The sequence below is a fragment of the Melanotaenia boesemani genome, chromosome 5 (assembly GCF_017639745.1).
Source record: "Melanotaenia boesemani isolate fMelBoe1 chromosome 5, fMelBoe1.pri, whole genome shotgun sequence".
NCBI classification, from domain to species: domain Eukaryota; kingdom Metazoa; phylum Chordata; class Actinopteri; order Atheriniformes; family Melanotaeniidae; genus Melanotaenia; species Melanotaenia boesemani.
The window spans coordinates 10,012,584-10,033,148 of NC_055686.1; the positions used below are offsets into that span (position 1 = coordinate 10,012,584).

At 40.2% G+C, this 20,565-nt stretch overlaps 3 protein-coding genes and 1 pseudogene across 4 annotated transcripts in view; 3 read left to right on the forward strand and 1 right to left on the reverse strand.

The window, feature by feature from the left end:
• LOC121639776 overlaps nt 1-20,565 on the forward strand; it is a 565,698-nt gene that overhangs the window by 112,879 nt on the left and 432,254 nt on the right. The gene's annotated exons all lie outside the window — the stretch shown is intronic.
• The window catches only part of LOC121639814, an 882,884-nt gene that overhangs the window by 92,639 nt on the left and 769,680 nt on the right, over nt 1-20,565 (forward strand). The gene's annotated exons all lie outside the window — the stretch shown is intronic.
• On the forward strand, nt 453-2,875 carry LOC121639735 (annotated as a pseudogene).
• Nucleotides 13,487-15,920, reverse strand: LOC121639752 (tripartite motif-containing protein 16-like). Its single transcript, XM_041985219.1, has one exon. The coding sequence runs from the start codon at nt 15,684-15,686 to the stop codon at nt 14,043-14,045; it is 1,644 nt and encodes a 547-aa protein (XP_041841153.1). The 5' UTR covers nt 15,687-15,920; the 3' UTR covers nt 13,487-14,042.

A 20,565-nucleotide genomic window follows, 5' to 3' on the forward strand; every position in this document is an offset into this window, starting at 1 on the left:
GCAGGACATGTCTGGGAAGGACAGTGAAAGATATGCTATGCTTCAGATAGAAGTAGTTTAATTTTTTTTTTACTAAATGAAAATAAAAAAAAAACTTGCAAAAATATAATGTTTTCTCGGAGAAAGAAAGGAAAATCTGACAAAAGTTTAGATCAAAAACATCAGGTTAAACTTTAATAATTAAGTTAAGGAAGACAGTGTTAATGTGTAGAATACAGGTGAAATAATCTGTGCTCCATTTCCTGGAAAAAGCAAACTCCTCCTTTCTCTCCAATACAAACACCAGCTCTGACAGAGTATTTCCTGGTTCCTCCTCTTTCACAGATCTGACAGGTAAGGGATCGGTGTAATCTCTGTGCTGCAAACAGAGAGCTGACAAGCTAATCTGCTGAAGATCAGTGTGTGGAAGACTAGGAAGTTGCTTGGCTCATGAGACTTTTTTTTTGAAGAAGTGAAACTTGTTACAAGGTAAAATGGCGCAGAAAAGAGTTCAGCTGGATTCAGAAAGATTCTCTTGTTGCATTTGTCTGGATCTACTGAAGGATCCGGTGACTACTTCCTGTGGACACAGCTACTGTATGAACTGTATTAAAACCCACTGGGATAAAGAGGATCAAAAGAAAACTCACAGCTGTCCTCAGTGCAGGAAAACGTTCATACCGAGGCCTGTCCTGGAGAAAAACATCCTGTTAGCAGAGTTAGTGGAGGAGCTGAAGAAGACTGGACTCCAAGCTGCTCCAGCTGATCACTGCTATGCTGGACCTGAAGATGTGGCCTGTGATGTCTGTACTGGGAGGAAGCTGAAAGCCATCAAGTCCTGTTTGGTCTGTGAAGCCTCTTTCTGTGAGAAACACCTCCAACCTCATTATGAAGCTCCACCATTACAGATACACAAGCTGGTGGAGCCCTACAAGAATCTCCAGCAGCTCATCTGTTCTCGTCATGATGAGGTGATGAAGATTTTCTGTCGTACTGATCAGCAGAGTATCTGTTATCTCTGCTTAATGGATGAGCATAAAGGTCATGAAACAGTTCCAGCTGCAGCAGAAAGAGCTGAGAAGCAGAAGGAGCTGGAGGTGAGTCGACAACAAATCCAGCAGAGAATCCAGGACGGAGAGAAAGATGTGAAGCTGCTTCAACAGGAGGTGGAGGCCATCAATGGCTCCGCTGATAAAGCAGTGGAGGACAGTGAGAAGATCTTCACTGAGCTGATCCGTCTCATCCAGAAAAGAAGCTCTGATGTGAAGCAGCAGATCAGATCCCAGCAGGAAACTGAAGTGAGTCGAGTCAAAGAGCTTCAGGAGAAGCTGGAGCAGGAGATCACTGAGCTGAAGAGGAAAGACGGCGAGCTGGAGCAGCTCTCACACACAGAGGATCACAGCCAGTTTCTACACAACTACCCCTCACTGTCAGCACTCAGTGAGTCTACACACTCATCCAGCATCAATATTCGTCCTCTCAGATACTTTGAGGATGTGACAGCAGCTGTGTCAGAGACCAGAGATAAACTACAGGACATCCTGACAGAGAAATGGACAAACATCTCACTGGCAGTCACTGATGTGGACGTTTTACTGTCTGAACCAGAACCAGAACCAGAACCAAAGAGCAGAGATGGATTCCTAAAATATTCAACAGAAATCACACTGGATCCAAACACAGCAAACACATATCTGTTATTATCAGAGGGAAACAGAAAAGTAACAGCAATGAATCAACAACAGTTTTATTCTAGTCATCCAGACAGATTCACTTTTTACGATCAGGTCCTGAGCAGAGAGAGTCTGACTGGACGTTGTTACTGGGAGGTGGAGTGGAGAGGAGGAGGAGTTTATGTAGCAGTCACCTACTAGAACATCAGCAGAGACGGGACTTCTGATGAATGTGGATTTGGATTCAATGAAAAATCCTGGGCATTAAGCTGTAACAAGAAGAATTACACTGTTTTATGTAACAGTGTTAAAACTCCAGTCTCAGGTCCTCCTTCCTCCAGAATAGGAGTGTATCTGGACCACAGAGCAGGTATTCTGTCTTTCTACAGCGTCTCTGAAACCATGACTCTCCTCCACAGAGTTCAGACCACATTCACTCAGCCGCTCTATGCTGGACTTCGGTTTTTTGATGATGGAGACACTGCTGAGCTAAGATAAATCCAATAGGGAATTATGGACACCGATTATAATGTTTTGTACTGATTCAGGAAAGTGTTGCGATCAAATTTCTTTTTCAGATAATTTTTATTAAAAACTGAACTTTTAGTCCAATAGAGAAAAGTCTCGTTTTGGGCTTTTGCCCTGCAGGTTTCACTCAGTTTAACTCTCACAACCATCATACCACATGCTGCATTCACTTGCACTTGGACATCTGAGCTTTACGAGGTAAAAGTCAGTTTGAACTACATATTTATCAGAATTTAATTGTTTATTTTTTGGAGTGGCACCCGTGGGGCCAGGAGGCGTTTAAAAGTGGCTGCTGCTCCCCTCCCATACAACCCCTCTGGCCCCATCCTTGGCTTATTTCCACAAAGATTATAACAGATTCCAGGATAGATTATGTTAAATTAACTTTATTGGGATAATCATGAATCACACCTAATTTTTCTGAATATTACATGTTGATGTTTACTCATTAAAATAAATGTTTATCAGTAGATAAATGTTGAATTAAATCAGAACTACAGTCTAATATAATGGAAAGAGATGTATTTAGATGGTTTAATTATATAATATAACATGACTAAATATTTCTTTTCTTCATCTTCACCTTGTTTTCAATATTTAATCAGCATTTTTCTACATTTGCTTTGGTTTGTTAAAGGGATCATTTTCACTAAATTAAGAGAAATTATAAACCATTAAAGATTATTTTAAAGATTTATGTGTAGATTTTGAAATGTGAAAATTAATTTTATTATTTTTCATATATGGCTGTAATATGTGTATTTTGGGGGTTTTGGATTTGAACTAGTAAAACAAGGATTTTCAATCCTCAGCTTCTAAAAAAAACTGTAAGATCAGGTCTTTTTTTTCTTTTTCTGACCTTTGTCGGTTCAAATCAGAAATAAATAAAGGTTACATGTTATTTATTTTCATTAGCTGGTTATTTGGTGAGAGCAGGTGGAGTTTAAACAGGTTTCTGCAAACACATTAATAATGAACTAGAACAGAATCCGTCCAGCAGTATAAAGACGTCCTGCATGAGATTCTCTCACAGTGAGACCTGCTAATGAGAAACATGAGATCTGGAAAAATGGTTGAATCTCTTAAATTTTTCTTCTTTGTGTTGATGGGGGTGGATAAAAAAGGTAAGATTACAGAATCGAAATCTAAAACAAATGAATTAGCATAAAGTTTTTCTTCCTTCAACATCAAGTTTCTATCTAAATATTGTTTCTGGAGTTTTAGAGCTTGCAGGTTATGCATTTTAGTACCATCAGATGAACCCTAGATGGCAGCAAAATACAAAGTACTACATGATGAGGTTTCAAGACCTGCAATGTTCAGTGTGTCATCGCTTACATTGGAGTTTATTTGGAGAGACTGAAAAAGCCTGATTATTTTAAGTCTCATGCTGTTTGAAACCTTTAAAAATCTTAATGGACAATGTTGGTCACATAAAAGTAAAAAATGAGAAGTGAACAGAGCTGAAGGAGCCTTTAAGATGGGAGATGAAACGTCTTCATGAATCAAGAAAAAGAAGTCCAGGTCCCTTCACACCAGCATAAATAATGGGCAACAATCAAACATAATATCATTATGAATTAAAGATGTAAATTTATTTACTGCGACTCAGTGGGTAGAGCGGTCGTCTTGTAGCCTGAGGGTTACCGGTTCGAGGTGAGCAAGACACCGAACCCCAAATTCCTCCTGATGGGTCGTAGTTGAACGCCTTGCATGGCAGCTTCTGCCATCAGTGTGTGTATGTGTGTGTGAATGTGATGTATAATGTAAAGTGCGTTCCAGGTACAGTAAAGTGCTGTATAAATACAGACCGTTTACCATTTACTGAAAATCACATTTTTAACTTTTGCAGATTTCAAATGCAAGTGGAAAACATTTAGAAAGATTAATGTCAGCTCAAAATACTTAAATTCCAGAAATAAACAAACTCCTCCTTTCTTTCCCACAGACTTCAGTTCTGACAGGGTATCTCCTGGTTCTCTGTCTTTCAAAGATCTGACAGTTTAGGGACTGGTCTAATCTCTGAGCTGCATCCAGACCACATCCACTCAAAAAACTGTACGATAAAATTGAGTAATAAAAAAGTAGATTATGGGAACTAAAATAAATTTCAAATACACTTTTAAAACAACTTAAGTTTGTGAGAAGTTCATCAAATTCATTTTAGAAAACATTATTTTAAAGTTAATAAAACATCAGATAGGATTTTCTCTATCGTTAAGTATCCATCTTTATTTGTTATTGTGATGGAGAATCGTGTGATATTAATGACAGAACTGCTCATAATCAGCATGTTTGAATTTTTTGATCATTCTGGCTAAAATAGTTTTATTTAATTCATTTCAATCTTTATTACAGACTCAGGCTCCAAGATGAAAAGAGAAAACCAGAGTAAAAAGAAAAAAAAAATAACACTTCTTAAAGAATATAAATCAGTCAGCAACCACAGGAAGACAAACGTACCAAAGCCTCCACAACTGAGATTGGTATTACACAGTACTAAACTGTACAATAGTTAATCCCATAATAATTTAATTAAAAAATTAGAGAAATCATTGCTTTTGAAATTCTATGTCTCGTTTAAAAAGCTGGTTATCAAGGTCAGCGTTTGGATTCATAGTCTTCATCGTCTGCTTGGTGAGGGTCAGAGTGACAGATATACAGACCCTCCACACTGATATCGATGTGTAGCTCAGGGATCAGCAAACCTGGACCTCTTGGCCAGTGTCCTGCAGGTTTTCAATGCGTCTCTGCTCCAACACACCTGACCCAAATTAAATGGATCCAACAGCCTATGAAGTTCTGCACAATGACTCATTAATTATGTAAACCACCTCAGCTGAGTCCTTTCAGTATGGAGGAGCAGTGGCTTCATGCCAAGCTCCCTCCAGATGTGTGATTTTATGAAATGTGGGGGTGTTACACCCCTGAGCGGAGAATAATGCAGAGCAAACACAAGACACGTTGTAATGTGGATTTTACAAGAACACACTTTTCAACAATACATCACATTCTGACATGAAAATATAACAAAATTAACTTAATAGACATGAATTAAAATATTATGCCACATAACAGTTATAATAAAAGAGACTGATGCATTCTACCTTTAAAGCCATTAGCATTAGCATGTTAACAATATGGGAATATATAACAGAACACAATGAGTGAGTTATAATAAAGCCTATCTTCTTTAAGTACTGAACATTGCACACAATCGGTCCAGTCATCCCTACCTACCTAATGCAGTTCTACTTTCACCATGTGATGCGACTAGCAAGAAAACTGTGAGTAAAACTTAAATAAAGCCTAAAACTACTACTTTAGACAGTCTTTACTTCAAACTAATTTCCTCAATCAGAAAGAACATTAATTCAGGCATAAAATGCATTAATAAAGATTTTACTTGAGAGGGGAATAATGCAGAACACAAGACGCGGTGTTACTATCACGTCCAGTGTTGTAATGGACGAGCAGCAGCAACACGTTTCCCCTATGCCACAGGTGTCAAACTCCGGTCCTCGAGGGCCGGTATCCTGCAGGTTTCATTGTTTCCCTGATCTAACACACCTCACTGAAATTAATGGGTTATTGTGAAGAAATTGACAAGAAGCTGTTGGATCCATTTGATTTTATTCAGGTGTGTTAGATCAGGGATACAATGGAAACCTGCAGGATACCCGCCCTCGAGGACCGGAGTTTGACACCCCTGTTCTACGCTAACTCAGGCATAATTAATTAAGACACGATGAACAGGTCAAACTCTCCAAACACAAAACTTTGAGGAAAATACTTAATTAAAACTAATGTATAATCAAGATGAGTGTTGTGGAAATTTCATATATTCACTTTAATATTGTGCTATTCTGATCACTCTCAAGGTAAACAGATTGTTTAAGTTCTTGGTAACAGAGATTAATGCTGAGTAGCCTGTTGCTATCGTAAAGTTGATGCATTCCTTAGAGCAGTTCACACTGACCTGTGTGACTTATCTGATACTAGCCAGATACCTTCAGGATGACCCAGCAGGGCATCCTGCCTTAATGTCAATGGGGTTGTTTATGTGCTCAATAAATGCAAAAGCTCATTAGGTTTGTTGAAGTGTCTAATCCTGTGTGAGGAACAGACAATCTCTTTGTTTTTATCTTACAAGATATATGATGTGCTGTGACGTGATCATTCTGCTTAAAAGATGCTGCCTGTGTGTGTCTTATTAGATTCTCTTCAGATCTCTGTGCTGTCAGACCTCTGAACAGTCTCTCGGATTGCAATTCTAATCTTTGTATTTTAATTCTGTGTTCAATAAATTTTTCACTTCAGAACCAGACTCCTCATCCTTGACAGAGTAACTTTTTGCCTCAACATGTGTTAAATAACATTCAAATAATGGCATTTTTAAAGCATGTTATCGATCTAATGGATCCGGAAACAAACATCCATCCATCCATCCATCCATCCATCCATCCATCCATCCATCCATCCATCCATCCATCCATCCATCCATCCATCCTTCCGCCCTTCCGCCACTAACTGAGGGTTGGGTCGAGGAGACAGTTGTTTGAGCATGAAAGCCCAGATTTCCCTCTCCCCAGCCCTTTCTTTCAACACATCTGGGTGGACCCCAAGGGCTCCCAGACTAGCCGTGAGATGTAGTCCCCCCAAATTGTCTTGGGCCTTGCCCCGGCCTTCTCCTTGTGGAACGTGTCTGGAACACCTCACCAGGGAGGTGTCAAGGAGGCATCTTAACCAGATACCTGACCACCCTGCAGAGGAAACTCATTTTGCCCGCTTGTGTTCGTGATCTCGTTCTTTCGGCCAGTACCTATCACAGCTTGTGAACAATGGATGAGGTTAGGAATGTAGATCTACTGGTAAGCCAAGACCTTTTTCTTTCATTTCATTTCCTTTTTCACCACACAGACAGATGCAGAATCCACATCACTGCAGATGCTGCTGATGGGAATGTAGCTCACCTGTGTGCATGCGGCACGCAGAGACATGACACGACATAATTACATGTCATCATGAGAATAAGTTTAAAAAGATCATCAGATTTTTTATAATGAAGGACAAAATATAAACCTGTTCTAGAGGAAAGGGAACCTTAAATTACTTCTGTTGTAATTGATGTATCTTGATAAGGAGATGTGGAAAAGTTGAACCTCAGGCAAAAATGTCTCTGGACGCTGACTTGAATAATAAAAAGAAGTTTATTACAAAAGTTCAGACATCAAAACAGATTTCTGCAGAAAAATCTGGAGGTCCCAAAACCAGAACGAAGACCCCAAAGACTTGATGTACAGTTCTGTCTTATATATGGTTTAAACAAAGAAAATTCCTCAGTCCTGTATCCTCCAATCATAGCGTTTGCATATAGGATGTTTGTGTGCATAGAAGACATGTTCGTGTGTGAATCCAGTCTGTAGGACAGAGAACCTTATATGGTAAATCTTGAGTGTGTATCATAAAATGCTATGCTTAGATCCCTCATAATCTGGTGCAAAATAGATCTTAACATAAATAATAAGAAAATATTTTAAAATAAAATAATTACATTAAAAACTATAAAATACTAATTAAGTAATTATAGAAAATAAAATAAACTTGATCTTCTTGGGGTGGTGGGGGTTAATGTTGGGGGTTAGGGTGACCCCCTGATGGTTGGGGAAACACTGGTTTTTATTAAGTTTATGAGAGCAGGTCCCTGGTTCAGAATAAAAAGTTTGTTGAAAGTGAAAAATCACAATGAAGTTAAATTTTGCAAAGTTTTCTGAAACACTACTGAAATCCTACTGGTGTCCTTTTATTGATGATAATGCTGAACTCATCATGTACAAAGTGTTTTAGAGGAGATTTATAAACATTAAGATATATATCGTGCATCAGGATGAAGCCAGTAAATATTGGTTTATCAGGTATAGACCACATCACCCATCCCTACATCATAAATAATGTTCATGTTATTATATCCATTCATCTTCTTCTTCTCTCAACATGTTATCACTGTGTTCTTTAAAATCCAGAAGTGTGTCCTGATCTATGGAGGTAAATGTTGTGTGAAATTAAATCTAACTTGAAGAACATTATAGAAGAACAGTGAATTTTTAGTGAACTGGGTGTTTTAGTTCATCCCATTCTAGATCAGGTGAGTTGGAAATTGCACCGACCTGTCAGGTTCAGATAAACATCTTCATGGAGCTGGATCTGAACATTAGGACATGTTGGGTTCTGCCTGTTCTGAAGCAAAACATTAGCACATAACTTGGCCCCATGAAGATAAAGTCATGTAGTTATGAGTTTGTTATGCCTCCTCATCAGCTGAAGATGAACAGATGAACTTCAGATGTTCTCAGTACATCAACAGTTTTCACTGTTTTCATCTCAGTCTTTGTTGGAAACTAGTGGTGTGTGTGATACTGTACGATTTGGTTTCGATCTGATTGCAAGTAAATACATGAATTAATTATTACAGAATAAATACTTGTGTGTGTATATGTTTGTTTTTTTACACATAAAAATCAGAATTTACAAGTATCTTGGTAACTGAAGTCAATTTTGGCCACGTAGGTGTTTTGTCACGGCAGTGAACCAAATTCACCAAAAAACACTTGATATTGCTTTTTTTTAAATAAAGCTTGACTGTTTTCAAGCCCTACCTTTAGAGGAGAAATGTCCTGAACACGAGAGGCAGTTTCTGCAGCTGTTGTGTTTTTGTGAGGACAAAAAATATTTTAATACCAGATATTTTGCTGTATATTAAGACACTTTCATGTTTTAATAGAAAAAAACTGAGATCTAGTTCAATCATACGTGGTGGTGGACAAACACCGGTAATCACTCTGTCTTTTGTCGTAGAAAAATGACCAAGAGTCTGGAATGAGTAAAAATATATGAAGTTTATTACAGGAGAAGTATTGAATACAAAATTACTTGCAAGTTGAGAGCAGTCTTCTGACCCACGAAAAGTCAGAAGAGGACCCTCCCCGATTCATCAGAGAAAGACAGCTTTATTCAGCTGGCCCCAGCTGAAGGTCAGTCTCAAAACTGATAAAGTCAGAGAAAGGAGACTGGATGGCACCACTCTTCTTCCAGTTCTCAGAGGAGAATCATGCACCAAAGAACCAAAACAGGCGGAAATCCTAAACAGCTATTGCTATCTACCAAATGTGTGTCTTAGAAAAACCAGCCTTAACTTTCCCACATCCAAGGTCTGGAAGAGAGTGGTCAGTCTGACCTCCTATGGCCCAGCTAGAAGCATCAGAAAACAGACAGAGTTCTGTGTATGCTGCAGAAGAGAGTGACTGTTTGGTGTAAGAACAGGGAAGCTGGAGGCTGCTCAAGTCCTGCAATGGCCTTTTCCATGTTTCCCAGTCCTTTGATTTGCCTGCTGGAATTTCAGTATCCCAGTCTTGAAGTCAAACTCCACCATTTATTGCTTGGATCTGGAACCCCACTGCCTTTCTTCCACTCATCTCTGTAGTGCCAGCACAAGTCCTCAATAAGTAAGGTGAAAGGTCGCCAAAGATTCCAAAAAGTTGGAAAAACTCAGACCTGGCCAATGAACGATTGCTCTGGTCATCAAGAATAGCATACATCTTGACTGAGTGTTCTCGCTGTCCTTTTGGAAAAACTCGTACTAAGCATATCTTTGCACATGATCGAGCAGGGAGGCCTCCTCTGCAGACTTCAGTGCACCTTGAAGTAACTTCTTGGAGAGGAATGCTTTCTTGCTCTGTGTCTGGTTCTGTCATAGAAAGCATGGCCGATAAAGACATAACATCTGGATGCAGGGCTGTACAGTGCTTGTCACTCTCACAATCACTGCATTTCATTTCCACTTGACATTCCCTGGCAACATGAGCAGCTGAGCAACACCTTAAGCATCTTTTATGTTCCTTTAATAACTTTTTGCGTTCTGATAGTGGCTTCCTTTTAAAAGCTCTACATTTTTCCAAAGGGTGGGATTTGTTGTGAAGTGGACAGTATTTAGCTGGAACATTTCCACATTTCTTTTGCATTCCTGTTTTATACACTGAGCTTGAGTCAGCTGCTGAAGACACATCTGTCTTATGCACAGCAACAGCAGTTCTCGCACCATCCTGCCTTGGTTTGGGCCTGTCACTGCAGTACTGAAAGCGGCCACTATTGATCGAGCCGAAACTGGAATCATTTCTGGCTTTTGCTTCGCTGCTCACAAAGTTGACGAAGAAAGAGAATGGTGGGAAACAAACATAGTTTTGTTCTTTGTGTTTTGAGCCTACAGAAAGCTATTTTTCCTGTAGGTTTGTTGGCAGCTTTTCAACGATGGGGTTGACCCCCCGTGGCGTGTCAAGATAACTGAGACCTGGTATCCATCCTCTTTAGCTGAGAGCAGTTCCATGAGCAGGTCACTCAGTTCTCTTAATTTAATGTTCTCCCTTAACCTGAGACGAGGAAAACTATCCAAACGCTTAAACAGAGCACTTTCTATCACTTCAGGGGTTGCATAGCACTCTTGGAGCCTTTTCCAAGACAGCTGAAGTGCCGCTGCAGGGTTTGTGATGTGAACAGTACGAATTCTTTTAGTGTGTTCAGATGACTCCTTTCCTAGCCATTTCCCTAGGAGATCAAACTCTTCACTGGGTGTTAGCTTAAGGCCCTGAGTGGCGTTAAAGAAGGATGACTGCCACGGTCTAAAACTCTCAGGTTTATCATTGAACTTAGTAAGTCCTATGGTAACCAGTTCCCTGCGTGCCAGATATATAGCAAAGTCCATCATATTAGCGCCTGGAGGTGAAGGGGTGTGCTGTGTGATGTTCCCAAGAAGGGGCTTTGAGTGGTTCATTGGTGAGTTTTGCTGCTGGTGAGCACTGTGTAAGGATTGATGGGAGGAGTTTGGGTAATGTTGACCCAGTTGTTGGTGTTCAGAGGTTGGCAGATATTTGCTTGGTTGTGTGCAGTTTGGGTCTCTGACTGAAGCATCATTGGAAAAGTTAGGGCTTACGTCTGAAACTTCTTGTTTCATTAATGACCCTGACTCCTTGTTGTAGGGAAGCTTGGTGCATTTGGGGAGAGTTTGGTGTTGTTAAAGCTGGCCTGAGCTTGATCTTCCAGGTACACCTCCATTCTCTGTTTGGATGTCAGGGGTGAAACGCTGCTCCTGCTGCTGCACCTGTCCTCGCATTCTGCAGCTGCTGCAGCCTCTAAAACCTCAGCCTCTGCGTTTGCGGCCGCATTGGACACTGAAGACTTAGATGAGGAAGTATGCTTAGAGCTGGACACTGATGTCCTCTCGTCCTTTCCTGCTGTATTGGCTTCCATTACTGAGCTGATGGATCCCTCTTACAGTATGGCTTTTCACTGTACTGTTCGCACTATGTGTTAAACTTCCAAAGTGTTGACATAGATAAACAGCCAGCCAAGCTCCTTTTCATGAGCCAGGATAGCGAGCGCACTTGCTCCTTTATTCACTTTACACACTCACAAAGTGGGTCACAGTGGCAGCAATGAATCAGAGTGAAAAGCCATTGCTTTCTGAAGGATTAACCAGAAGGATGCTCTTGGATTCACAAGAGAAAATATACAGGTGCAACCATGCTCTATTCACAGCTTGGACCTTCTCTATTTCCTGTTTCCTGTTTAATAAAAGGTGTCAAATAAAAGTTCCACTGCTCTAACTTTCTACTTCCTGCTTCTTTATCTGATGGCTTCAAGGCTTTAAATTTCTTGCAGAAGAATATTCTGTCTTTGTGTTTCTGATCCCCACAGACAATGCACCCTTCATCCACATCCTCTTTCTTAGTGGTTTTAGTTGATGCATAATTTATGTTAAATTTTCTGCCCACCATATCTGCTTTCTCTGACCTGTCCACAGTTTTTAAGTGGTCTAGCCTTTCAAAGATTGCTTCCTGTTTTTTCAGGAAGGAGAGCAGTATGTCAAAGTGGTTATCCTGGTGGACACCATTAGTGGGATCCACCATGAACACAAGCCAGTCTTTCTTCACAAACTCTGGTAGCTTGCTCTCAATGGATTTCACAATCCGGGGGTTTTTGATGGCACCAGTGCTCCCAAGATCTGCAAGGTTGGCAAGAGCTTTCTCTATAATCTGAATTAAGTATACTACTTTTCTGGACTGATTTCCTTTGACAGGTGGAACTTGCTCAAGAGCAATTGTGTTCTTGTTTCCATACCTGTTTTTCAACACTCTGAAGATATCATCTGCAGTTTTGTAAGATGAGAGTCTGAGGTCTCTGAAAATCCTCTCATCTATACTGTCAAGAAGCTGAATCTTTTTGACCTCTGATGAGCCTGATGGTTCACCCTCCCTTTGGAGGCTTTGCCAATCCATCCTGCAGTAGTGGAAGTCTCTCCTGCAGCCGCTAAATTTAGATAGTTGAGTTGGCTTGAGCTTCACAACTGGCACTCCTGTTACTACTGTTTTCACATCTGCTGCATGTGTTTCTCCAGCAATCCTCCGTGCCCTGGCAAACTCAGCCTTCTTCATCTCAAGGTCAATATAGGCTCCTCTCAAATCCTTTATTCTCTTTCGGAAGTTTCTTTCATGTGATGACAAGATCCATGTCTCCCACGCTAACAATGCTTTGGAAGCCTCCTTGATTAATTTGTCCACTATAGTGAGGTGAACTTCATAGACTTCACAGTTAATGCTCTCTGCGGGTATTGAGAATGCATGGCTCTTTCTGCTTCTTCAAAAGCAGCTTCTAGCAAGTCTTGTCCAAATTTGGTCCAGAGGTTGGTTTGAACAATGGATTTTACCTCATCAAATCTTTGTTCACAGTCATCGGTGACCTTCTGGAGCTTTGCATCTTCCTCCCCATCAAGCACAGACTTTTCACCAGCTTCTGATTAAAGTAAAAAAAATCCACTTTCAGACTGACAGTACATGGACTGATGCTTCTTTTGATGCCTAATTTTAATTGTTTTTTTTTTTTCTTCTTCTTCTTCTTCTTCTTCTTCTTCTTCTTCCTCTTCTTCTTCTTCTTCTTTTCTTTTCTTTTCTTTCGTTGGGTTGCTGAGAATTTCTGTGTTGTTCTTTTTTGGACAAAAAAAAATCTATAAACATATTTGAAAAAAAAAAAAAAAAAAAAAAAAGATTTATTCACTGTGAGCAAATAAAGTTTGTACAACCTTCCACATGTGTGAATATTTGCTGCTGCATTATTCTAACAGCTTTAAGTTTGATCCTTTTAAAAACACATATTAATCCCAATCCAGCAGATGTGAGTCCTTTACAGCATCTGCAGAAAACAAATTATTTTTTTGTATTTTCACTGGTAAAATGTTGAAATTATCTCCATCATGGTCATTAGAATTAAAATAATAGATTTTATTGGAATATTTCACACAGAAAAAAGAACAAATCTTTGTAGTTGAGCAGCTTTAAAAAAGTCTGAAAGAACAGAAAACAGTTCAAGCTCTGATCATTTAACAAATTAATCACAACAGTATTTTATTTAGCCAAAAATAATAAATTAAATCCACAAAATAAAAAAATAAAACACTACAACAAGATTGATCAAATATTCATAACTGAACAAGTAAAGTTCTATTAATTGGGGTGAATTAAACTGATGTAATTCTTTGACATTTTAATGAAGTAAGATGTATTTTATCTTAACATTCAGTCCACCCCAAAGTTACTGGAGCAGTGAGGCCAGTTCTTTATTTTAACTCTTTGTTTTAAACTTTTGGGTTTGACATGAAGTTCATTAAAAGAGTTTTTACAAAACACTTTTGGGTTTCAGGCATTTAATAAACTTTACAATATTTAAGATGTTATGGACTTTGAAAGAAAAATTAAAGCAAACAGAAGAAAATTCATCATGTTTAAACACAACCTGCCTGAAGCTGCAGTAGTTTCTCTATTTAATAAACTCAGCAGTGGTTTGTAATCCTAACCAGAGTCCAGCATAGAGCGGCTGAGTGAATGTGGTCTGGACTCTGTGGAGGAGAGTCATGGTTTCAGAGACGCTGTAGAAAGACAGAATACCTGCTCTGTGGTCCAGATACACTCCTATTCTGGAGGAAGGAGGACCTGAGACTGAGGTTTGGACTCTGTTGTGCCAAAATGTGTAACTGTTTGTTTCACATTGTAATGACCAAGATTTGTTGTTCAATCCAAAATAACATTTAGCTGACTTTCCTGATCTGCTGATGTTCTTGTAGGCGACTGCTACATTGACAAACCTTCCGCTCCACTCCACCTCCCAGTAACAACGTCCAGTCAGACTCTCTCTGCTCAGGACCTGACGGAAATAAGTGAATCTGTCTGGATGACTAGAATAAAACTGTTGTTGTTTCATTGTTGTTACTTTTCTGTTTCCCTCAGATAATAACAGATGTGTGTGTGCTGTGTTTGGATCCAGTGTGATTTCTGTTGAATATTTTAGGAAGTCATCTCTGCTCTTTGGTTCTGCTTCAGACAGTAAAACATCCACTTCAGTGACTGCCAGTGAGATGTTTGTCCATTTCTCTGTCAGGATGTCCTGTAGTTTATCTCTGGTCTCTGACACAGCTGCTGTCACATCCTCAAAGTATCTGAGAGGACGAATATTGATGCTGGATGAGTGTGTAGACTCACTGAGTGCTGACAGTGAGGGGTAGTTGTGTAGAAACTGGGTGTGATCCTCTGTGTGTGAGAGCTGCTCCAGCTCGCCGTCTTTCCTCTTCAGCTCAGTGATCTCCTGCTCCAGCTTCTCCTGAAGCTCTTTGACTCGACTCACTTCAGTTTCCTGCTGGGATCTGATCTGCTGCTTCACATCAGAGCTTCTTTTCTGGATGAGACGGATCAGCTCAGTGAAGATCTTCTCACTGTCCTCCACTGCTTTATCAGCAGAGCCATTGATGGCCTCCACCTCCTGTTGAAGCAGCTTCACATCTTTCTCTCCGTCCTGGATTCTCTGCTGGATTTGTTGACGACTCACCTCCAGCTCCTTCTGCTTCTCAGCTCTTTCTGCTGCAGCTGGAACTGTTTCATGTCCTTTATGTTCATCCATTAAGCAGAGATAACAGATACTCTGCTGATCAGTACGACAGAAAATCTTCATCACCTCATCATGACGAGAACAGATGAGCTGCTGGAGTTCAGTGGAAGCCTCAACTAGTTTATGTTTTTTAAAAGTAAAAGATTTATAATGAGGTTGGAGGTGTTTCTCACAGTAAGAAACCAGACAGACCAGACAGGACTTGATGGCTTTCAGCTTCCTCTCAGTGCAGACATCACAGGCCACATCTTCAGGTCCAGCATAGCAGTGATCAGCTGGAGCAGCTTGGAGTCCAGTCTTCTTCAGCTCCTCCACTAACTCTGCTAACAGGATGTTTTTCTCCAGGACAGGCCTCGGTATGAACGTTTTCCTGCACTGAGGACAGCTGTGGATTCCCCTCTGATCCTCTTCATTCCAGTGGGTTTTAATACAGTTCATACAGTAGCTGTGTCCACAGGGAATAGTCACCGGATCCTTCAGTAGATCCAGACAGATGGAACAAGAGATTTTTTCTGAATCCATCTTATTTCTGCGCTGCTATATTTTACAGATCGACACGAACCAGCGTTTCATCAGATTAACTTCTTCCTTCAGTCACAGAAGCCGAACCCAAGTTTCTCTTCTTTGACTTTCACACACTGATCTCCAGTAGTTTGACTTGTCAGCTCTCTGTTTGCAGCACAGAGATTACACCGATCCCTAAACTGTCAGATCTGTGAAAAAGGAGGAACCAGGAAATCAACTGTCAGAGCTGAACTCTGTGCTGGAGAGAAAGGAGGAGTTTGTTTGTTCCAGGAAATGAAGCAGTATGAGTCTGTATTTCAGGCTTCCTCCACCTGCTCTGGTAGCAATTTGATCTGTAAACTACATGGAAAACAAAGCTTGTAAATATCAGAATTAGCCTGAATACATTACTAATATTTAGAAATATGTATTTATAAATGTGAGGATTAAACCTAACACAAAATTAATATATGATCAGTAAGGATGTTTCAGCCTCACCAGTGTCTCTGTTTTCTGCTCTTGTTGAGAAACAATCCAACAAAACCAGTTTTACAAAGTCATCTTAATGGCATCTCGTACTGGGAGTGGTTGGTTACAGTTAACCAACAACCTGTTCATACCAGCATCTATTGATTGGGTGGAGGTGGTAGGTTGAGGCCTCAGCTGGTTGAGTTTCTGCATCATGCTGTCCTAACCAGCTGAAAACATTCAATTTTCCCATGAGTGGAGTTCCCAGCAAATTCACCCCAAGGCCAGACTGTGCAATAATGAGAAAAACCATAAAAAACCCAAGAACTACATCTCAGAATCTCCAGGCTTCAGTTAGCAAGTTAAATGTTAAAGTTCATGACAGTCCAATTAGAAAAAGACTGAACAAGTACGGCTTGTTTGGAAGGATTGCAGAGAAAACCTCTTAAAGAAGAACATGGCAGCACAGTTTAGGTTTGCAAAGCTGGATCTGAATAAACCACAAGACCTCTGGAGCAACGTCTCTTGACCAGACCAGATAAAGATGGAGATGTTTGGTCATAATGTCTTCAGTCTCTAAACACTGTCCATCGTAGTGCTTTAAGACTTATTAATGGTAGTCGTCTCACTCACCATTGTGCTTTACTCCAAAGCAGAGAGTCTCTCTTTGAGTTTCTTAACTGGTTGTCTCGGAGATACACTGCTCAAAATAAACAAATAAATAAATGAAATAAAATAAAATAAAGGGAACACTAAAATAACATCCTAGATCTGAATGAATGAAATATTCTTATTAAACGCTTTGTTCTTTACATAGTTGAATGTGCTGACAACAAAATCACACAAAAACTATTAATGGAAATCAAATTTATTAACCAATGGAGGTCTGGATTTAGAGTCACACTCAAAATGAAAGTGGAAAAACACACTACAGGCTGATCCAACTTTCATGTAATGTCCTTAAAACAAGTCAAAATGAGGCTTGGTAGTGTGTGTGGCCTCCACGTGCCTGTAGGACCTCCGTACAACGCCTGGGCATGCTCCTGATGAGGTGGCTGATGGTCTCCTGAGGCAACTCCTCCCAGACCTGGACTAAAGCATCCATCAACTCCTGGACAGTCTGTGGTGCAATGTGGTGTTGGTGGGTGGAGCCAGACATGATGTCCCAGATGTGCTCAACTGGATTCAGGTCTGGGGAATGGGCGGGTCAGTCCATAGCATCAATGCCTTCGTCTTGTAGGAACTGCTGACACACTCCAGCCACATAAGGTCTAGCATTGTCTTGTATTAGGAGGAACCCAGGGTCAACCACACCAGCATATGGTCTCACAATGGGTCTGAGGATCACATGTTGGTACTGTAAATAAATTTATTGCGATACTCATCAAAAATTACTTAAGTGTGCTACTTATTTTCATTTATATTCTTACTCTGTTAATCATATTAAATATCTCTTATCTTTAAGCTCATATACTTACTAACAGTGTGCTTAAGCAACACTGAGACTCCTCATATGGGGTGAGTGAGAAGAACATGTGGGGGCTGATTAATTGTGTCTGCTGGTAAAACAACATGTGGAATGTTAGACTCAAAGGTAATGTCTAAGTTAACCAGAGTCCAGAGGAAACCTGCTTGTCTGCGTATTGTCTTCTTCTTCCTGTTTTTTAGGACACAAGCAGATGGGGGTCACAAGGAAGGCTGTAGAGATCTGCATGTGGTTGACCTGTGACTGCAGCCAACCAGGCTTCTGCAACTGCACCATTAGTCAGCAAAACTGTGTATAATCAGACCCTATATAAAGGATTCCAGGATCAGTTAGAGGGAGTTCTGACTGTAACGGAAACAGACTCCGTATTGTATAAGTCCAGGGGACAGATAATACAAATCCAGAATTCTGTACTTGCACATTTCTCATATCAATTGTAGTTAACTGAGAGAAGTAGTCTGTCATATTTTGATCCATCAAAGAACACGCAGGAGAAGACCCTAAAGAGAAAGGTATAAAGAAAATGTTTGGAACAGTACCTGATTAATTAGGAAAGTGGGAAATTAGTACCTGCCTTCTTTAATACTGTGGGAAGAAGTACATGTTCTTTATTACTTGTGCATTTTTAAGGTTTTCTCCAACACCAGTATTACAAAATGATATTCTTTTGCTTTATATCAACAACCATTTTATAACCATTACAGTGGCATTTTTCTCTGAATGTATAAATGTACACACATCTATAAAAACAACATATAGATTCACTTGGAAAAATGATCTTTTATTTCTTGGTTGTGAGCATTTCTGTCTGATCGGTTCATACAAGATCACGTTTCTCACCCATATTCCTGGTTGCCAAGGCAATGGCTTATCCCCAGGATTTTTTTTTTTTTTACCTGGAAAAAGTGACAACACCAGTACCTTTGCATAAAATCCAGAGATCTTCTCCTGGAAACCAGACGGAGTCCCAGATGGTTATGTGTACAGGAGATGTGGTGGTTCCGGCTTTGCCCTTTAAGCCTGTCAGATTTCCATCAGTACCATCAGGGCAGCTGCAGGGTTATCAGGTGCAATCTGCTATTCATGGATGTTTCTCCCCTAAAACCAGTAGCCTGCATCTTCTGGCAGGGGTTCCAGTAACACACTGGAGACATCTCATGGCCACCACCTGCAGCTGCCTTCAGTGGGGAGTGCTGACATCTCTTCTCCATAGCAAAGCATCAATAGCTTCCTTTCTCTGCTTCCTCTCCCAGTGCCTTTGTGGCTTTCCTCAAGCTTCAACCTGCCATGCCCACACCTTGCAGCCACTGGACTGTTGTTTCTCCAGCAACTCCACAGGGTAAACCCTGTATTTCCAGCCAGTCTTTTGGTACTCCACTGCCAGCTTAGATTTCTTTAGAGATTTCCTTTCATTAGCTGCTGCCCTACTCTGTGCCCAATGGATGATTAGCTCTATCACAGAGCCTCTATGAGCAGCACCCTTTTCTCCACCACAGACCACATGACAATGTCTAGCCAGATATTTGGCTAGTTGTCACTATCTCTCTCGGAAAGACCAGTATTTCCTAAAGTCTGCCTCTATTGCCCAGGTGTGACCATGCTGGTCCTTTAGCAAGAAGGTTGACATATGTTGCTGGGCATCCCGGGCATCCATCCATCCTCTTGCCATTAAATGAGGGTTGGGTCGAGGAGATAGTTGTCTGAGCATGAAAGCCCAGATTTCCCTCTCCCCAGCCTTTTCTTTTAACACATCTGGGTGGATCCCGTAGTGCTCCCAGGCCAGCTGTGACATGTAGTCCCCCCAGTTATTTTTGGGCCTTCCCCCGGCCTTCACCCTTGTGGGACGTGTCTGGAACACCTCACCAGGGAGGCGTCAAGGAGGCATTTTAACCAGATACCTGAGCCACCTCATCTGGCTCCTCTTGATGCAGAGGAGCAGTGACCCTACACTGACCGACCTTCTTACCCTGTCTCTGGGCACCCTGCAGAGGAAACTCATTTCGGTCCGCTTGTATTCACGATCTTGTTCTTTCAGTCACTACCCATCACAGCTTTGTAAAAAATAGGTGAAGCTAGGAATGTAGATCTACTGGTCAACCAGGACCTTCTCCTTTCATTTAATTTCCTTTTTCACCACACAGACCGATGCAGAATCCACATCACTGCAGATGCTGCTGATGGGAATGTAGCTCACCTGTGTGCACGCGGCACATAGAGACATGACACGACATAATTACATGTCATCATGAGAATAAGTTAAACAAGATCAAGCTGTTTATTATTTATAATAAAGGAACAAAATATAAACCTGTTCTAGAGGAAAGGGAACCTTAGATTACTTCTATTGTGGTCTGGTGCAAAATAGTTCTTAACATAAATAATAAGAAAATATTTTAAAATAAAATAATTATTTTAAAAAGATATAAGATATTAATTAAGTAATTATAGAAAATGAAATAAACTTGATCTTCTTGGGGTGGTGGGGGTTAATGTTGGGGGTTGGGGTGACCCCCTGATGGTTGGGGAAACACTGGTTTTTATTAAGTTTATGAGAGCAGGTCCCTGGTTCAGAATAAAAAGTTTGTTGAAAGTGAAAAATCACAATGAAGTTAAATGTTGCAGAGTTTACTGAAATCCTACTGGTGTCCTTTTATTCATGATAATGCTGAATTCATCATGTACAAAGTCTTTTAGAAGAGATTTAAAAACCTCAAGATATACATCGTGTATCAGGATGAAGCCAGTAAATATTGGTTTATCAGGAATAGACCACATCACCCAGCCCTACATCATAGATAATGTTCAAAACAGTGAACATTTAACAAATTAATAACTGCAGCATTTTATTTAGCCAAAAAGTATCAATTAAATTCACAAAAATAAAAAACTACAAGATTAACAATTTAAACAATAACACACTAAACATTGCAGGTCTTTATTTTT